Here is a 13,584-nt window from a genome sequence, read left to right on the forward strand (position 1 = left end):
ACGCTTTTCGTGAGGTAGGTGTTCTTGGGGTAAACGAAGCTGGTTGAGGAACAGTAACTTGTTGGGGAAGATTAGTACGTAAAGGTAAGAAAGCCTGCGGAATAACAACACGTTGAGAAACAACAGCTTGTCGAGGGACAGCAGCTTGTCGAGGGACAACAGCTTGTCGAGGGACAACAGCTTGTCGAGGGACAACAGCTTGTCGAGGGACAACAGCTTGTCGAGGGACAACAGCCTGTTGGGGAACAATAGCACGTCGGGGAGCAATAGCATGTCGAGGAGCCACAACTGGTGCAAGGAGGTCAGGCAGTTGAAACAAATCAGGTTGAATATTAACAATACCGGGATAGTTGATATTCATATGCGGATGGTTCCCTGTACAACTGCACTTGCTCTGACCACAGTTGTAACAGCTAGTAAAATCATAGAAGAATATAATAAGTATAAGTGTCCTTAATAATTAGACAATTTAGTTTTTACAAATAATTCTTGCATCTGCAATACATTGTATTGCATCCACCCTAATAAAGAGATTTATTAGGTACTTTATATTTATCAAGGTTCTTAGATTGAGTACCTTTCTTTCCACAAGATGACCGCAAGATGGACACTGCCTCCAGTTACATCGCTTGGCTTCTTCCAATGTTTTCTTTTCGGCTTCCTTATCATCAAATACCTTAATAACATCTATTTGCAATAATTAACATAAAAATGAAAACTTTAAAGAATACGTTATTTCTTGTACCTGGGTGCCAAGGGGTTTGACATGTCAAACAGAATCCTCGATGACACTCCTGACACTCAGTAAAATTACAAGTTTTAGTGAGCTCCTCATCTACATCATATACAGCTTTGCAGCCGTCCATTGGGCATGTAACCTATTAAAGTTTACATTATTTTTTAAAGACACCATCATTATAAAAACATACCTTGTTATTAATATAGGCTCTACTACTAATGGCTGCATCCCACCAGGCTGCAACTTCACTAGCTGAAAAGATGTTTCGAACAACCTCATAGCTGTTATACTTTTCCTTACAACCAGAAGCTGCACATTCAATATGATCATAACTCGAATAACGGTCATCCTTTAGTGCGGCTTGAAAGTATGCACGCATACAGGTACGACATACCCAGTGATTACATGAATCCGGAGTAAGATATACCATATAGTCTTGCTGTACTTCACTGAAGCATATTTGACACTCCTTGACGACTTTTTGGGCTTTTGAAGAACTCATTTTTAAATGAGAGAAAATTTTGAAGAAAGAAGGCATTGTTGTCTTTCCTATTTGATTTCTGCCTTTTTTTTTTTTTTTTTACCACAGCATTTTTATGATATATTAGATTACTTTGAAAAATGGATAGAGTGACGTTGAAATCTTTTATTCTATAAATATCATACAAAAAAGAGTGTATCTTTAATGGTTTTTTTTACTTTTATTAGAGTCATTGCCTTGTTTCAAAAAAGCTTTAACTTGACCTGCAGTAGCCGTATACCAAGCATACAAGACAAATGCTTGGATACCGTGGAAGACGGAAAGTCCCCAGCTTGAATTTACAGAAAGGGGTCCTTCATTACGCGATTGGAAAATGATCATCGCCATAATACCGTGATAAAACATAAAGCCACAAGCTTGAATTTAAATATAACTTTTAGAGCCACAGTCAAAATTTCTTTTACATAATTTTTTTAGTTTTTACCTGCTCCTCGTTTGCAAGGCAGCATATTGGGCATATCTCGACACAATAAACTAATTACGGCCATACCAGCCATAGAAGCACCGTAAAAGCGAATGAGAAGCACAGTAGTTATATCGAATGCCTGAGGGAAAAAATAACTAGTAGCATGGGGAATTAACAAGAATTGAAGTGCAATGACACCTTGAATGACACCATGCTAAGAGGTCGAAAAGATATGTGTGTTTATATACAAGTAATTTTCACCGAAAAGTTTGCAACTTACAGCAGTAAAAATAGCATTGAGTGCAGACATTATGTCGAAAGATGCTTTTTAATTGACAAAGAGCAAAAAAATAAATTCATAACACCTTTTTGAATCAACAATTTAATCTCAGCATGGATTCCCCAATTTGTGTGGACTATTTATCTTTTGCATGTACGACATCCAATTTGCATTGTCATCCAAAAGTTGGGTACGACCTTTTATCAAGCTGACATCGCTTTATTATAGCTAGATAACATCAAGACCGTTCATTTTTGTTTTAAAAAAATTTAAATGAAGGTTTTACACATGAACATGTGCAGTTTTTTTTAATTAAAATTGTGGTTACAAATGTACAGGAATGGATTTAGTAATGGATAATTCATGCAGCTAATGGTTTTCCAAACTTTTGCAGACTTAGATACACTTGTTTTCCGAAAGCTCCTCTCTGTGATTCCAAAGGGGAACTGATTCGAGCAGCTGTATTATTTTTTAAACGAAGTGCTAACTCCTCTTGTTCTAAGCAACTAATTTTGTTACTTTGAACACTGATGGATTTTTCGATATCACGAATGGTTCGACGTAATGCATATGCTGTAATTTTGCTTGAATAAAAAATGTCAATTACATTTATCTGACGCTTGTGTGTTATTTTCTAGCTTTCCCCTTTTACCTTTCATCAAATTCGTTCGACTTAATCGACTGCAGGTCTTGTTTATACAGCTCAATTTGTTTCTCCAAAGCTTTCAGGTCTTCTTTGCTATTGGTTGCCTTGGTTTCTAATTCCTTTGCTTGCTTCTTCACATCGTCTTGCAGTGACTGCTTGATGGAATCCAAAGCATCAGGGTTCACCTCATCGTCTTTTAAACAAGATTTAATCTCGTCTAGTTTCACTATATCACAGATTATTAGAGTGAGAAGGCTTTCATTAATTAGAGAACGCTTACAGTTATCAGTAGATTCTAATAATGAAGTGACAGAATCAAAAAGTGAGCGCAAGTCCTCGTCTGCTTTCAAAGCATCGTTGTTCAAAGTATCCATCATCATTGATGTGTCAAACATATCAATCATCTTCCATTGATATTCATCATCTTCTAAATATGACAAATTCTTTATAATAAAACGGGATCTTTCCTGGAATCTGAGTTCTTCTTCAATATCCTTCAGATGATATGAGGTCTATAAAAGAATTAGTATTGGAAATGACACCTTTTAAAATATTTCACTTTACCAATTCAAGACTATCTTCGGTGTCAAAATAAATAGACTCGAATTCTTTAGCCATGCCTGTGATCCCAGGTGCTCTTTCATGGTCTGTAGGATACATGGGTTCGGGTCTTTCCCGGGTAGCGAAAAGTGGATCTGGCTTAAGAGCGGCTAACCTTTCCTCTTCAAGTCTCTGTTCTTCGGCGATACGCTCTTCCTCAATTCTCTTCTCCTCTGCAATTCTCTTTTCCTCTGCAATTCTCTTTTCCTCTGCAATTCTCTTTTCTTCTGCGATTCTCTTTTCTTCTGCGATTCTCTTTTCTTCCGCGATTCTCTTTTCTTCTGTAATTCTCTTTTCTTCTGCGATTCTCTTTTCCTCTGCTAATCTCTTTTCCTCCGCTAATCTCTTTTCCTCTACTAATCTGTTTTCCTCCGCAATTCTCTTTTCTTCGGAAATTCTGTTTTCCTCAGCAGCCCTCTTTTCTTCGGCATAGCCCGCATCTTCAGCCATTTGCTTCTCCTCGATTACTTTCTTTTCTTCAGCAATTCTAGCCTCTTCGGCAATTTTAATATCCCTTGCAACCATCTTTTCTTCGGCAGCTTTCTGACATTCAGCGATTCTTTTTTCCTCAGTCATGAACTTTTCCGAATCGAAATTTTCTTGTTCCCGAATAGCACTCTCTTCATCTACTGATTTCTTCACTTCGGCAGCCTGAGATTCCTGAACAAGTTTATTTTCTTTTTGATCTTCGACCAATTTTTCTTCCAATGCCTGTTTTTCTTCGGCATTCTTTTCCTTTTCAAGTCGATTTTCCTCTGCGATCTTCTCTTCAACCTCGTTTTCTTTATCACTTTCTCCAGTAGAGGCCGTATCCTGCGTGACCTCTCTTTCTTTCACGGATAAATCTAGAGCATCCGAGACTGATTCGAGCGAAAATCCAAACGCGTCCTTAGATTTATCTATACTGCTCACCTTGGAAATTTCACTACCTGAATCGCTTTCTTCCTCAAGCTCGTCCCGGATGTCTTCAAATTTCAAGCTACATCCTTCGGGCTGCGATCCAAATGTAGCAATATTCTCTTCCACAGCTGGTTTTTTTTTGGATGTGCCAAAAGATGTGTTTCCAAAAGGATGTGTGGTGGGTGTAGTGGTGCCAAACGATGATGTAGGCTTGGCACCGAACGAGGATGTAGATCCGAATGCAGGTGTTTCGGTAGTTGATTTAGCACCAAACGAAGATAACGATCCAAACGAGGATGTAGAGCCAAATTTGGGTGTTTCAGTAGTCAGATTAGCTCCAAACGATGTAGACCCAAATTTGGGTGTTTCTGTAGATGCCTTATTTCCAAACGAACTAAATGAACCAAATGTAGGTTGCTGAGTAGTTGTTTTGGACCCCAAAGCGCCAAAAGCAGATGTCTCACCAAACGTCGAAGCAACATTGGTTGTACCACCATACCCAAATGCTGATACGCTAGCAGGAGTAGAAGTGCTAGTAGATGCAGATTTCGCAAGGGATGCAAAAGAAACAGTTTGTCCTGTTCCAGCAGAAGCACCAAACGCACCAAGACCTACAGACGAGGTAGAACCAAACGTGGGTGTGGAGGAAGGTGCAGAGCCAAACGTGGGTGTACTTGCACTGGGTTTAGCCACCGTTGCGCTTGTGCCTAAACTACTGAAAGATGGGATTTTGGAAGGTGCTCCGCCAAACGTGGGTGGGTTCTCAGGACCACGGAATGTACTAGAAACTACAGTGGCGGTTGCTTCAGGAATTTGTGGAAAACTTGCAGGTTCAGGAATCTTGTTCATATCTTGACAAGTAACCATACCAGAGTATTTCTCTCCCAATCTCGCCAAATCCGAATTATAAGCATGATAAGCACAAATGCGACCTTCGTTTGTCATGAATAAAACCACGGGCATAGGAGGCACGGGAGTCTCATCTTCAGCAGAATCAAAGGGAGCCAAAGGCTCTGAGGCTGAGAAATCGATAGTTAGGCCAACAGGGTACGTATCTGTGAGATCGTCTCGAGAAAGTGGCAAACTTGGAATGTTTTCATCTAGCATCCAAGTGGACCAATCACCTTGTTCATCTTGACCGATAACAGCTAAATCACCAGCAGCCGAATTCGCCAAGACAATTAAATTCTTAATGCCAATGCCAAAATCACGAATTAAACTAATATAAAAGTGACTATCGGGGCATTCAAAGTCATAAATTGGATTAATTTCACCCATTAAAGTATACTTTTCTGATATCGTAGGGGCTTTACGGTTGATGATATAAGGCTTGTGCACATGCTCTGCATTAGTGGATATGGAATAGATGGCTAAAAATACATGGTTTTCTACCCAAAGTACCGCATTGACATAGAAATCTGGATTTTCTATTATATCAAGAGGAGGATCTATCTGATCCCTTTGATTTCCTTGTATGTCGTAGGCAATCAACTCTAAGTCTCTGGTGCCACACACAATTTGCTTTCCCTTGGGAGACCAAGACATGGTGGTCGCGTTGGAAAGTGTCGCCATGATCTCACTTGTCATATATCGAATCAGTTTGCATTCATCATTTTGTGTGGCGACTGCAACAATATCGGGATATACTTCTGGATTGGGTTGAATATAAATAATTTCATCATCCAAAGTCTGTGCGTGAACTGCCACAGCATTCTCTTTCTGTAGAATGAATTAGTTGATAGAAAAGATCTGATTTTATATCCTTCTTACGTTCTTGACAATATCACTGATATTGTATGTCAATAAGATACCGCCCGAAACACCCACAAGGAGTTGAAGATTATCGCACGTCAAGGCGATAATATTGACTTGGCCTTCTGTGACGGATACCTTGATCAAATCCTCAAAAGGCGTAGCATCAACACCACGTTCAGCCCCGTAAATGGTTGCACGCAATTGTTCGGTTTGTCCCAAAACAAAACCTAAATTAAATTGTTGTTAAATTCTAATGTCAAAAGACATTGAACAATTCAATTTCTTTACCAGAGCAAGAGCCGGCGACAAAATACCCATAAATGCTTGAGCAAACTAGTAATGAAGAACTTTTTCTGTATCTGTCCACAGGAAAGTTAGAGTCGCTTAATTCCACTTTGACATCGGGAACAAGACTGTTGAAACGGAAATACTAGAATAATTAAAGGTGAGTTCAAATTACCGCTATAAAAAGTACTTTTTTTTTTCTTATTGAATTTACTTCGACGACTTTTTGCTCTCCTTCTTCAACGTCTTCTGTTTCTAAAACTGAATATGGGTTTTCCATTTTTTTTTTATATATTTTATGTTTATAAAAAGAAACCCAAACGCGACAAGAAAAAAAAAAAGCTAATGATGCTCAGCTTATTTAAACTGCGCCTCATCATGCCTTTTTTGTTTTGCGAATTAGAATTAAGTTGATTTGCAATGGCACCTGTCAAGCAGGATTAATGTAATACTCTATGGTCTTAGCAATTGACGGAGCGTATTTTTAAACTATATTGGTTATAATGGGTATAATTTTTGGTCCGATTAGACCAAAGCAATTTTTTTATTGTTCTGCAAAACAAAAATGTATCAAAATTTGAAAACTAATCAATGCTAGATACATAGCATTTATGCCAATTGGTGTAAACCTGGTATGCGGCTAACACAATCTCTATATTAGCTGAGAAAGATAATCTATTATGAGCAGCCAGAAGCATTATTTATTCAATCTATGGAAAAAGGGTTAGCTCCCAACATCTTATGTATACTTTTCGAAACCCACTTTGATTGATGCATATATATTGCGAACATAACAATATGATGAAAAAAACCCGATAGTTCCCATGCAAAGGCCGTAAATGGCACATGTTATAAACGAATATCCTAGATATATCACTGTGGGTACTGTAATCACAAGGCCACTATTTGTATAATAATGATATATCATATGTCTAAAAAAATTAGGATGTAAGTATTTTGTTTTTAGTTCCACTGTATATTTTACTCACATGAACACACAAACCGACGATACAAATGATATATAGAATGATTTCCACCACCACTTATAATCCTGAAGGCAAAAAAAGGGATCCCTATTAAGACATTTAATCCGAATTAAATATTATAACAATATATATACCTCATAATAAAAATCAAGATGAGTAACTGCTATGGATGTAATAGACATGATCATTCCTGAAATAGAAAGTACAACGAGTAAAATTGCATATACGTAATAATATTTTTCAGTCCATACTGATTGAATGACATAAAACATGTCAACATAAAGTGCACTGAATGATATAATGCCACCAAAAATACATCTATGCTCTTGTAAGCGCAAATTAATTGTAAGTATCTAATTGTGACATACCTGAACATGGGTTGAAAATACCAGAGATGGCCCGTTCTCTGTTTAGGAATTTGGCTTATCAGAACTGAGGAATCATGGCTAATTTTATGCTGCCGGTAATTTTTTTCGCATACATAAGCGCCTAAAAATACAAGTGGTGTCGATATCAAAAACCATAACATAATCATGTAGATTAAGGAAGATCTTGATATGGCAAACAAAGAGCTTTCATACAAAGCAGCCATGTTGATAACGAAAATCATTAAAAAGATTATGGTTGGTACAAAGAAAAGAGTCTAATTTATGATAGATGTGGGTTACGTTTCTAGTGTCCTGAAAGTGAAAACATGTCTGTATTACCACAAAGGCATTAGTTATCCACCTTGTTTTTACGCCCAATAAATTGTGGGTTAGTGTACTGATATACCCAGAAAACAGACTATGATACAATTTAGTCATGGAAAAAATTGGAACGATTAAAGTTGTTCCTACCCCGATAGAAAACAGAGAGATATCCCATACGAAACTAGACCCTCTTGGTAAGCTGGATCAAGAAAGCCTAACAAAGGTACTAAAAACAAGGAAAAAAAGGTCATATTGATGAGTTGGATCCCCGATCCTAATAGAGGCCCCAACCACATGGATGGACTAGGTGGTTGAAACATATCGCCGTACATGTATTTCCATCCTTCGTGATCGTTTGATAACTCCTCATTATTGATTCGATTACGAATATTGGTATCTCGACGCATCAGGCGTATTAACATAAGACCAATGACTGCAGTAAACATTAACGTACACGCAATTGAATTCAGAATAGGTGTCCAATAGATGTGAAAAGTGCTATTTCGCACCTCTTCCCAAGTAACGGAATAAGTATAATGTATTGTTGCATTTAAATTCTCTTTCCCCTTCGTATTTGCTTTAAGACAATTCGAATTGCTAATAATATGCTAGTAAATCAAAACAATATGTGTTCCTAGTCTAGTTAGAACTTACATTAATGGCTGTACTTGGAATCCAACAATGTATTTGTTTTTCGGGGATTTTGTACTGCTTGTATACGACAAGCGTATATCAAAATGATTGTAAAGACGCGCTGTTTGACTATCCTACGCAGCACATAATTATATACTTATTCTGTTGAATCCCTTGTTCACCTACTGTATCATAGTAACCAAGATCAAAGAAAGCAGCAGGACTTTTACTCGCTGATGTGGCGGGCATTATCCTAAAAAAACAAAGTAAGAAATGTGAGTGCACACGAGTTAATTATAATTTAGGAGTGTACCATTCCATTTGATAATCCATTTGGACTAATGCTTTTGCAAAATTTAATTCCTTCTTGTTTAAATTTACGGAGCACAGTGCATTACATGTCGTATTGCGGCCTAACGTTAACTAATTTTTTGTGCCACTTTCAATACTTTATTGGCTTTACTGTTGGTGTGTTATATTACCATGATATTACTAGTTATCCGTGGACGGTTGTCTAAGTCATACCAACGCGGATTGGTGAATTGGTTTTTATAAGATTTACAAGAAAACGGCAGCTCATTATAAGCGTAAGATAATGTACTCTTTTCAGACCATATCTTATGTACAGCCAGCGGGATGGTGCTATTGATATGAAACAAGAGTGGAGTTTTATTTGGAATGAGAGCATTCACGTGTGAACAAAAAGCAAGCAAAATGAAGAATAACATTCGAAGAAAGAACAATCGCCCTCCCCTTCAAAATTTTAATTTTTAAATGTTTAGCTCCTTTCAAATGTATATAAAAAAGGGGGGTTTCTAAGCAATATAGGTTTTCAATGCCTTCAAACGTTCGACGGCTTGTTCTAAAACTTCATCGGTTTTACAAAAAGCAAAACGAGCAAAGTCAGCAGCCATAGGCCAATGCTCTTTAGCATAAAATTCGGAAGGGGGAATAGCGCAGACACCAATGTGTTTGGTTAACCAGTAGCACATTTTGAAATCATCGCCACGATCTTCCAAGATTTCAGGGAATTCGAAATCTTTGGGGATTTGAATTTTGCTGGTATTGACCAAAAGATAATAGGCACCTTCGGGTAAAGTATAAGGTAATTTTAACTCATCAAACAATTTGGACAAGATGGAACGCTTATGCGTATATTGATCAATCTGATCCTGGAACACGGGCTTTTCGAGAGAAGCTTCGATACCGGCAGCCACTGCTTCTTGACATGGAGAATTCACACAGAATACAACACGAGTTTGAGCCGCAAAGGCATGTTTAATCAAATGTTCAGGGCCAATTAACCATCCCACTCTCCATCCAGTTGCGGCAAAACTCTTTCCTCCTGATCCTACGGAAATCGTACGCTCCCATAAATTATCAATGTTGGCAACACGAGGAAATTTGTTGAGAGGTGGATAATAAAGACGATCATACTATATAAATAGTTAATCTCTTTTGATACAAATTCCTCTTTACACAAACTTACAACTTCATCGGATAAAATGATCAAGTTATGCTCTTCTGCAACACGACCGATTGCACGAAGTTCATCCTCATCAAATACCTTACCGATGGGATTATGGGGAGTATTAATGACAATCATTTTTGTCTTGGATGTAATCTTAGATTTCAATTCATCAATATCCAAAGTCCATTCATGAGATGAAATAACACGATCGGCTGCATCGGTAGGAGGTCTAAGAGGAACATAAACTGGCTTACCGCCATTCATGGTAATATTGGGCTATATATGATTTTAGATCCTTTTTCTTTCATTACACACACACACAAACACACTTACAATATATTGGTCGAAAAAGGGTTCCATACAAATGACTTCATCACCTTTATCTAAAAATCCAGCAAACGTAGCAAACATACCTGCGCAAACAAGCCCCGATTAAATCATTGTGCATGTATTTGTATTTGTTTTGTTGTTACCTTCGTTTGCACCTGCAGTAACCAGAATTTCAGTTTCAGGATCTAATTGACGCTCGAATTGTTGGCTATATGACGCGGCTAAAGCATTTCTTAATCTAGCGCGACCACGAGGATGACTGGAGTAGAGATATTTAGCCACTCATGTTGGGAAAAGAAATAAAATAAAATCGTACCTATATTGGTTGGCCTCGATAACATCAATAGCTTCTTTAGCAGCGTTTTGAACAATAGCAGGAGGAGCAAAGCTATAAAAAACAATGTTACAGACTAGACCAAAAATTCCTAATTTTTTTTTATTTTTTATTTTTTGTTTTTTATTTTTTTTGCTTTACTTCATATAGCCTTGACCCAAATTGATAGCCTTTGTTTCTAAAGCAAGAGGGGTGAAAATCGACCAGACTAAATAAATGAGTTAGAAAAAGGAGCATTCATCGTGGGGAATGCATTACCATCTCTGCTAAAGTGAGAAACACGTTCAGCGGGTTTGATTTGTTTTGCAGTAGCCATTGTAGTAAAAAATGACTTTTGACGTAAAACAGGAAAAGATAGGAATCTTTTGTAAATCATTTCGAAAAAAAAAAAAAAGGTTAAAAAAAAAAAAAGAGATTGAAATTTTCAACCCAGGTTGATTAGACCATCATAAACCAATAGGATTATAATATTTCGGTTTGTGTTTTTTTGGGTTTGTATCGCATCATTGTACAATGCGTGCATGGTTTTTAACGCGATTTTCTTGCGCTAAATCGGTTGTGAACTTTATTCAATGACAAAACATGACACAGACATAAAAGCTTTAGGGAAAGTGATGACTGGTTTGTGTAACGATGGCCGATGGAGCTGTCCGAGAAAATGGATTCCATTTACAGGTACCTACCTGAAGCTAGATGTTTAACTAGTTCTATTTATACAAGAACTCTAGAGTGAAGAATAACTGCTATTGACCAAGGAAACTTTTCCATTCTATCCCGTCCTTGAATATGAAATACAAAATTTGATATTTGTTTCACTCTGTTCAATAAAAGAAGAGAATCAAATGGGACCTTTAATACTTGAACACAATTTCTACCCCTACGAGAAAGTACCCGACAAAAGCAACATACCTTACTCATGCAAGATGTTAATGATACCAATCTTGGTAGTTCCGTTTGATTTGGTGCACTTTGGCTCATTTTTTTTTTTTTTTTTACTTTTATATAAAAAAAGTCTGGAGACTAGTATTTCTACAACCTAAGGTTAATTATCATCTTCAGACGCTTTCCTGTTTTAAACCTGCACACATTTGGTCAATTGATATAATAAACTGACAACAAGAAGTTGTCATACTAACATCAAAAAGAACTTGATAATAGCTGACCACATACTTTATATATTTTAAAGAAGAAGAAATACCTTTTAAACAATGGCAATGACTACAGCTATCAAAATAAATTGTTAGGTTAGAATGTGTGAATCCGTGCTACAGTGCTCAATAAATGCTACCATCGCCTTTTTAAAAACTGATCCGTCAAAGCTTGATCATATCCTAACTTTCGCAAATATCATCTTTGGGGCTACTAATATTATTTGGGACTGATTTGTTTTATGAAAAGGTCAATATATCTTAAAATACGACCTGCTGGTAAGCAAACTTGTCGTTTTATAGCAGTGAATAGCGGCATTGAGTAATACAGTTATATTTTACACATGTTTAAGTTTGAAAAAAATAATTGTATTACAATAATAGAGCGTATAATTGGGGGTGGGGATTTTATTAAGTTGAGGGGGAGGGTTATTACAATAAACACGTTGGCGGCTTCACTTCGGCTAACCAGGTCAGTTTTAATACATCTTGAATGGTAAACCTCATCTCCGGGTCAGGGTTCAACATTGCATACATCATCGATTTGCTTTCTTCATCAAAAGATTGGAAAGCAGGATACGAAGACTTTGTATAATGGCGTTGATACAATCTATAATTTGAATCCGATTGCTGCGCCGAATAAAATGGTACGCCATTTAATCGCATGGAAAAGTACACCACAGCAGCCGACCAGACATCAGCTTGACTGGCCCTATACCCTTGCTTGGAGCATAAGAAGACTTCTGGTGCAATATAAGGTGTAGACCCACACAAACCATCGGAAAGCCTACTGGTTTCTTGCCACGCCTCACGAAATACATCAGCTTCTCCGAAATCAGAAATCTTTAATAGTATCCCATTATTCTTTTGTTTGATCAGCAGTAAGTTTTCGGGTTTGATATCTCGATGTGCAACGCCCAAATTATGAAGATAGGAAAGACCGTTTAAGAGTTGCTTAAAATAGCCATTCGCCTCATCTTGACATGATGATAGCCTACCTTCCTTGATATACGAATAAAGGTCACCCCCTGAACACTAGAAAGAGAAGGGGTTTTTTTTTTGAGTATGTGTAAATGAGTTTATAATTAGAGAGACTTACATATTCCATGACAGTACAATATCTATTCTTATCGTCCACGACTAAATCCACTGTCTTGACAATGTTAATATGGTCCAAAGTAGAAGAGATACAGAATTCACTAATCAGTTTTTTCATAAAACTAGCTTCGGTTTCTCTCGCCTTTCTTTTTCGGAATGCTTTAATTGCATATACACGCATTTTCCCATTGGCCTGTTTCTGATATGTCAGTCGCACCGTGGCGGATGCACCTGTTCCGATTTGTCGGCGTTGAAGCTCACCGTAATGACTTAAGAGACGAGGGTGGTGATAATGGTGTTTATGTTGATTAGGCTTCATGTTGTTGACTAGAAATATTTTGAATTGCTCAGCAATAGATCTCTTTTTCTTATGCCTTGTTTTGGGCTCTGCATGATCGAAATATTCCTTTTCAGTTTCTGTCGTAACAATTGTTGTGGTTGAATACGAATGATCTTTTAGAAACACTGGGTCATTTTTAGACGTGATAGTCAAGGACGATAGCGACGGAAATTCGAGCAGAAATGAATCCTTCATATATATGATACAAAGAATGTGTTATGGGAGAAAGAAGAGAAAGTAAAATTTAATCAAAAACTGTTGCCAGTAATAGTAGTAATAAATAATAAAAAAAAGGGATGGAAAGAGGAGGAAAAAGAGAAAGACAAGAAGAACTTATAAATAAAAAGTTTAGAAAAGAGCTTGTGATTCTATTATGACCCCCACTCTCTCCCCCCAATCC

General features: G+C 37.3%; 6 protein-coding genes across 6 annotated transcripts; all 6 read right to left on the reverse strand.

The window, feature by feature from the left end:
• Nucleotides 1–1,362: 1,362 nt before the first annotated feature.
• On the reverse strand, nucleotides 1,363–2,079 carry EV154DRAFT_506540 (uncharacterized protein). Its single transcript, XM_051601292.1, has 3 exons — nucleotides 1,967–2,079; nucleotides 1,705–1,900; nucleotides 1,363–1,636 (listed from the first exon to the last, which is right to left on the reverse strand). The coding sequence occupies exons 1-3, from the start codon at nucleotides 1,994–1,996 to the stop codon at nucleotides 1,422–1,424; spliced, it is 441 nt and encodes a 146-aa protein (XP_051458399.1). The 5' UTR covers nucleotides 1,997–2,079; the 3' UTR covers nucleotides 1,363–1,421.
• On the reverse strand, nucleotides 2,080–3,432 carry EV154DRAFT_506543 (uncharacterized protein). Its single transcript, XM_051601293.1, has 4 exons — nucleotides 3,177–3,432; nucleotides 2,893–3,124; nucleotides 2,619–2,838; nucleotides 2,080–2,550 (listed from the first exon to the last, which is right to left on the reverse strand). Exons 1-4 carry the CDS (start codon nucleotides 3,270–3,272, stop codon nucleotides 2,328–2,330), a joined length of 771 nt encoding a protein of 256 aa, XP_051458400.1. The 5' UTR covers nucleotides 3,273–3,432; the 3' UTR covers nucleotides 2,080–2,327.
• A 2,504-nt stretch (nucleotides 3,433–5,936) lies between these two features.
• Nucleotides 5,937–6,468, reverse strand: EV154DRAFT_206332 (uncharacterized protein). The gene is made up of 2 exons (XM_051594363.1): nucleotides 6,367–6,468; nucleotides 5,937–6,297 (listed from the first exon to the last, which is right to left on the reverse strand). The coding sequence occupies exons 1-2, from the start codon at nucleotides 6,430–6,432 to the stop codon at nucleotides 6,124–6,126; spliced, it is 240 nt and encodes a 79-aa protein (XP_051458401.1). The 5' UTR covers nucleotides 6,433–6,468; the 3' UTR covers nucleotides 5,937–6,123.
• Nucleotides 6,469–6,736: 268 nt separating this feature from the next.
• On the reverse strand, nucleotides 6,737–9,041 carry EV154DRAFT_551135 (Endomembrane protein 70-domain-containing protein; the record flags this gene model as incomplete). Its single annotated transcript, XM_051604962.1, has 11 exons — nucleotides 8,946–9,041; nucleotides 8,777–8,886; nucleotides 8,650–8,716; nucleotides 8,485–8,597; nucleotides 8,340–8,407; nucleotides 7,978–8,263; nucleotides 7,846–7,924; nucleotides 7,507–7,781; nucleotides 7,142–7,225; nucleotides 6,902–7,054; nucleotides 6,737–6,827 (listed from the first exon to the last, which is right to left on the reverse strand). Exons 1-11 carry the CDS (start codon nucleotides 8,946–8,948, stop codon nucleotides 6,737–6,739), a joined length of 1,329 nt encoding a protein of 442 aa, XP_051458402.1. The 5' UTR covers nucleotides 8,949–9,041.
• Nucleotides 9,042–9,108: 67 nt separating this feature from the next.
• Nucleotides 9,109–11,023, reverse strand: EV154DRAFT_506545 (pyridoxal phosphate-dependent transferase). Its single transcript, XM_051601294.1, has 7 exons — nucleotides 10,857–11,023; nucleotides 10,740–10,806; nucleotides 10,581–10,652; nucleotides 10,408–10,523; nucleotides 10,268–10,347; nucleotides 9,953–10,210; nucleotides 9,109–9,899 (listed from the first exon to the last, which is right to left on the reverse strand). The coding sequence occupies exons 1-7, from the start codon at nucleotides 10,972–10,974 to the stop codon at nucleotides 9,279–9,281; spliced, it is 1,332 nt and encodes a 443-aa protein (XP_051458403.1). The 5' UTR covers nucleotides 10,975–11,023; the 3' UTR covers nucleotides 9,109–9,278.
• Nucleotides 11,024–12,178: 1,155 nt separating this feature from the next.
• Nucleotides 12,179–13,163, reverse strand: EV154DRAFT_543474 (kinase-like domain-containing protein; the record flags this gene model as incomplete). Its single annotated transcript, XM_051604558.1, has 2 exons — nucleotides 12,179–12,781; nucleotides 12,846–13,163. 2 exons carry the CDS (start codon nucleotides 13,161–13,163, stop codon nucleotides 12,179–12,181), a joined length of 921 nt encoding a protein of 306 aa, XP_051458404.1.
• Nucleotides 13,164–13,584: the final 421 nt, after the last annotated feature.

Source organism: Mucor mucedo (assembly GCF_025094135.1).
Source record: "Mucor mucedo strain NRRL 3635 chromosome Unknown EV154scaffold_38, whole genome shotgun sequence".
Lineage (NCBI taxonomy): Eukaryota > Fungi > Mucoromycota > Mucoromycetes > Mucorales > Mucoraceae > Mucor > Mucor mucedo.

Excerpts from the sequence above, each read along its gene's own strand:
- EV154DRAFT_206332 (XM_051594363.1), bottom strand. The coding sequence starts at position 6,432 with ATGGAAAACCCATATTCAGTTTTAGAAACAGAAGACGTTGAAGAAGGA. Across the intron at positions 6,298-6,366 it reads GAGAGCAAAAAGTCGTCGAA|TATTTCCGTTTCAACAGTCT; the intron begins GTAAATTCAATA and ends TAATTATTCTAG.
- EV154DRAFT_506545 (XM_051601294.1), bottom strand. The coding sequence starts at position 10,974 with ATGATTTACAAAAGATTCCTATCTTTTCCTGTTTTACGTCAAAAGTCA. Across the intron at positions 10,807-10,856 it reads TTCTCACTTTAGCAGAGATG|TCTGGTCGATTTTCACCCCT; the intron begins GTAATGCATTCC and ends TCATTTATTTAG. Across the intron at positions 10,653-10,739 it reads TTGGGTCAAGGCTATATGAA|CTTTGCTCCTCCTGCTATTG; the intron begins GTAAAGCAAAAA and ends TGTTTTTTATAG.
- EV154DRAFT_506540 (XM_051601292.1), bottom strand. The coding sequence starts at position 1,996 with ATGTCTGCACTCAATGCTATTTTTACTGCT. Across the intron at positions 1,901-1,966 it reads TCAATGCTATTTTTACTGCT|CATGGTGTCATTCAAGGTGT; the intron begins GTAAGTTGCAAA and ends TCGACCTCTTAG. Across the intron at positions 1,637-1,704 it reads GCCTTGCAAACGAGGAGCAG|CTTGTGGCTTTATGTTTTAT; the intron begins GTAAAAACTAAA and ends TTTAAATTCAAG.
- EV154DRAFT_506543 (XM_051601293.1), bottom strand. The coding sequence starts at position 3,272 with ATGTATCCTACAGACCATGAAAGAGCACCTGGGATCACAGGCATGGCT. Across the intron at positions 3,125-3,176 it reads CCGAAGATAGTCTTGAATTG|ACCTCATATCATCTGAAGGA; the intron begins GTAAAGTGAAAT and ends ATTCTTTTATAG. Across the intron at positions 2,839-2,892 it reads ATTAGAATCTACTGATAACT|TGAAACTAGACGAGATTAAA; the intron begins GTAAGCGTTCTC and ends TCTGTGATATAG.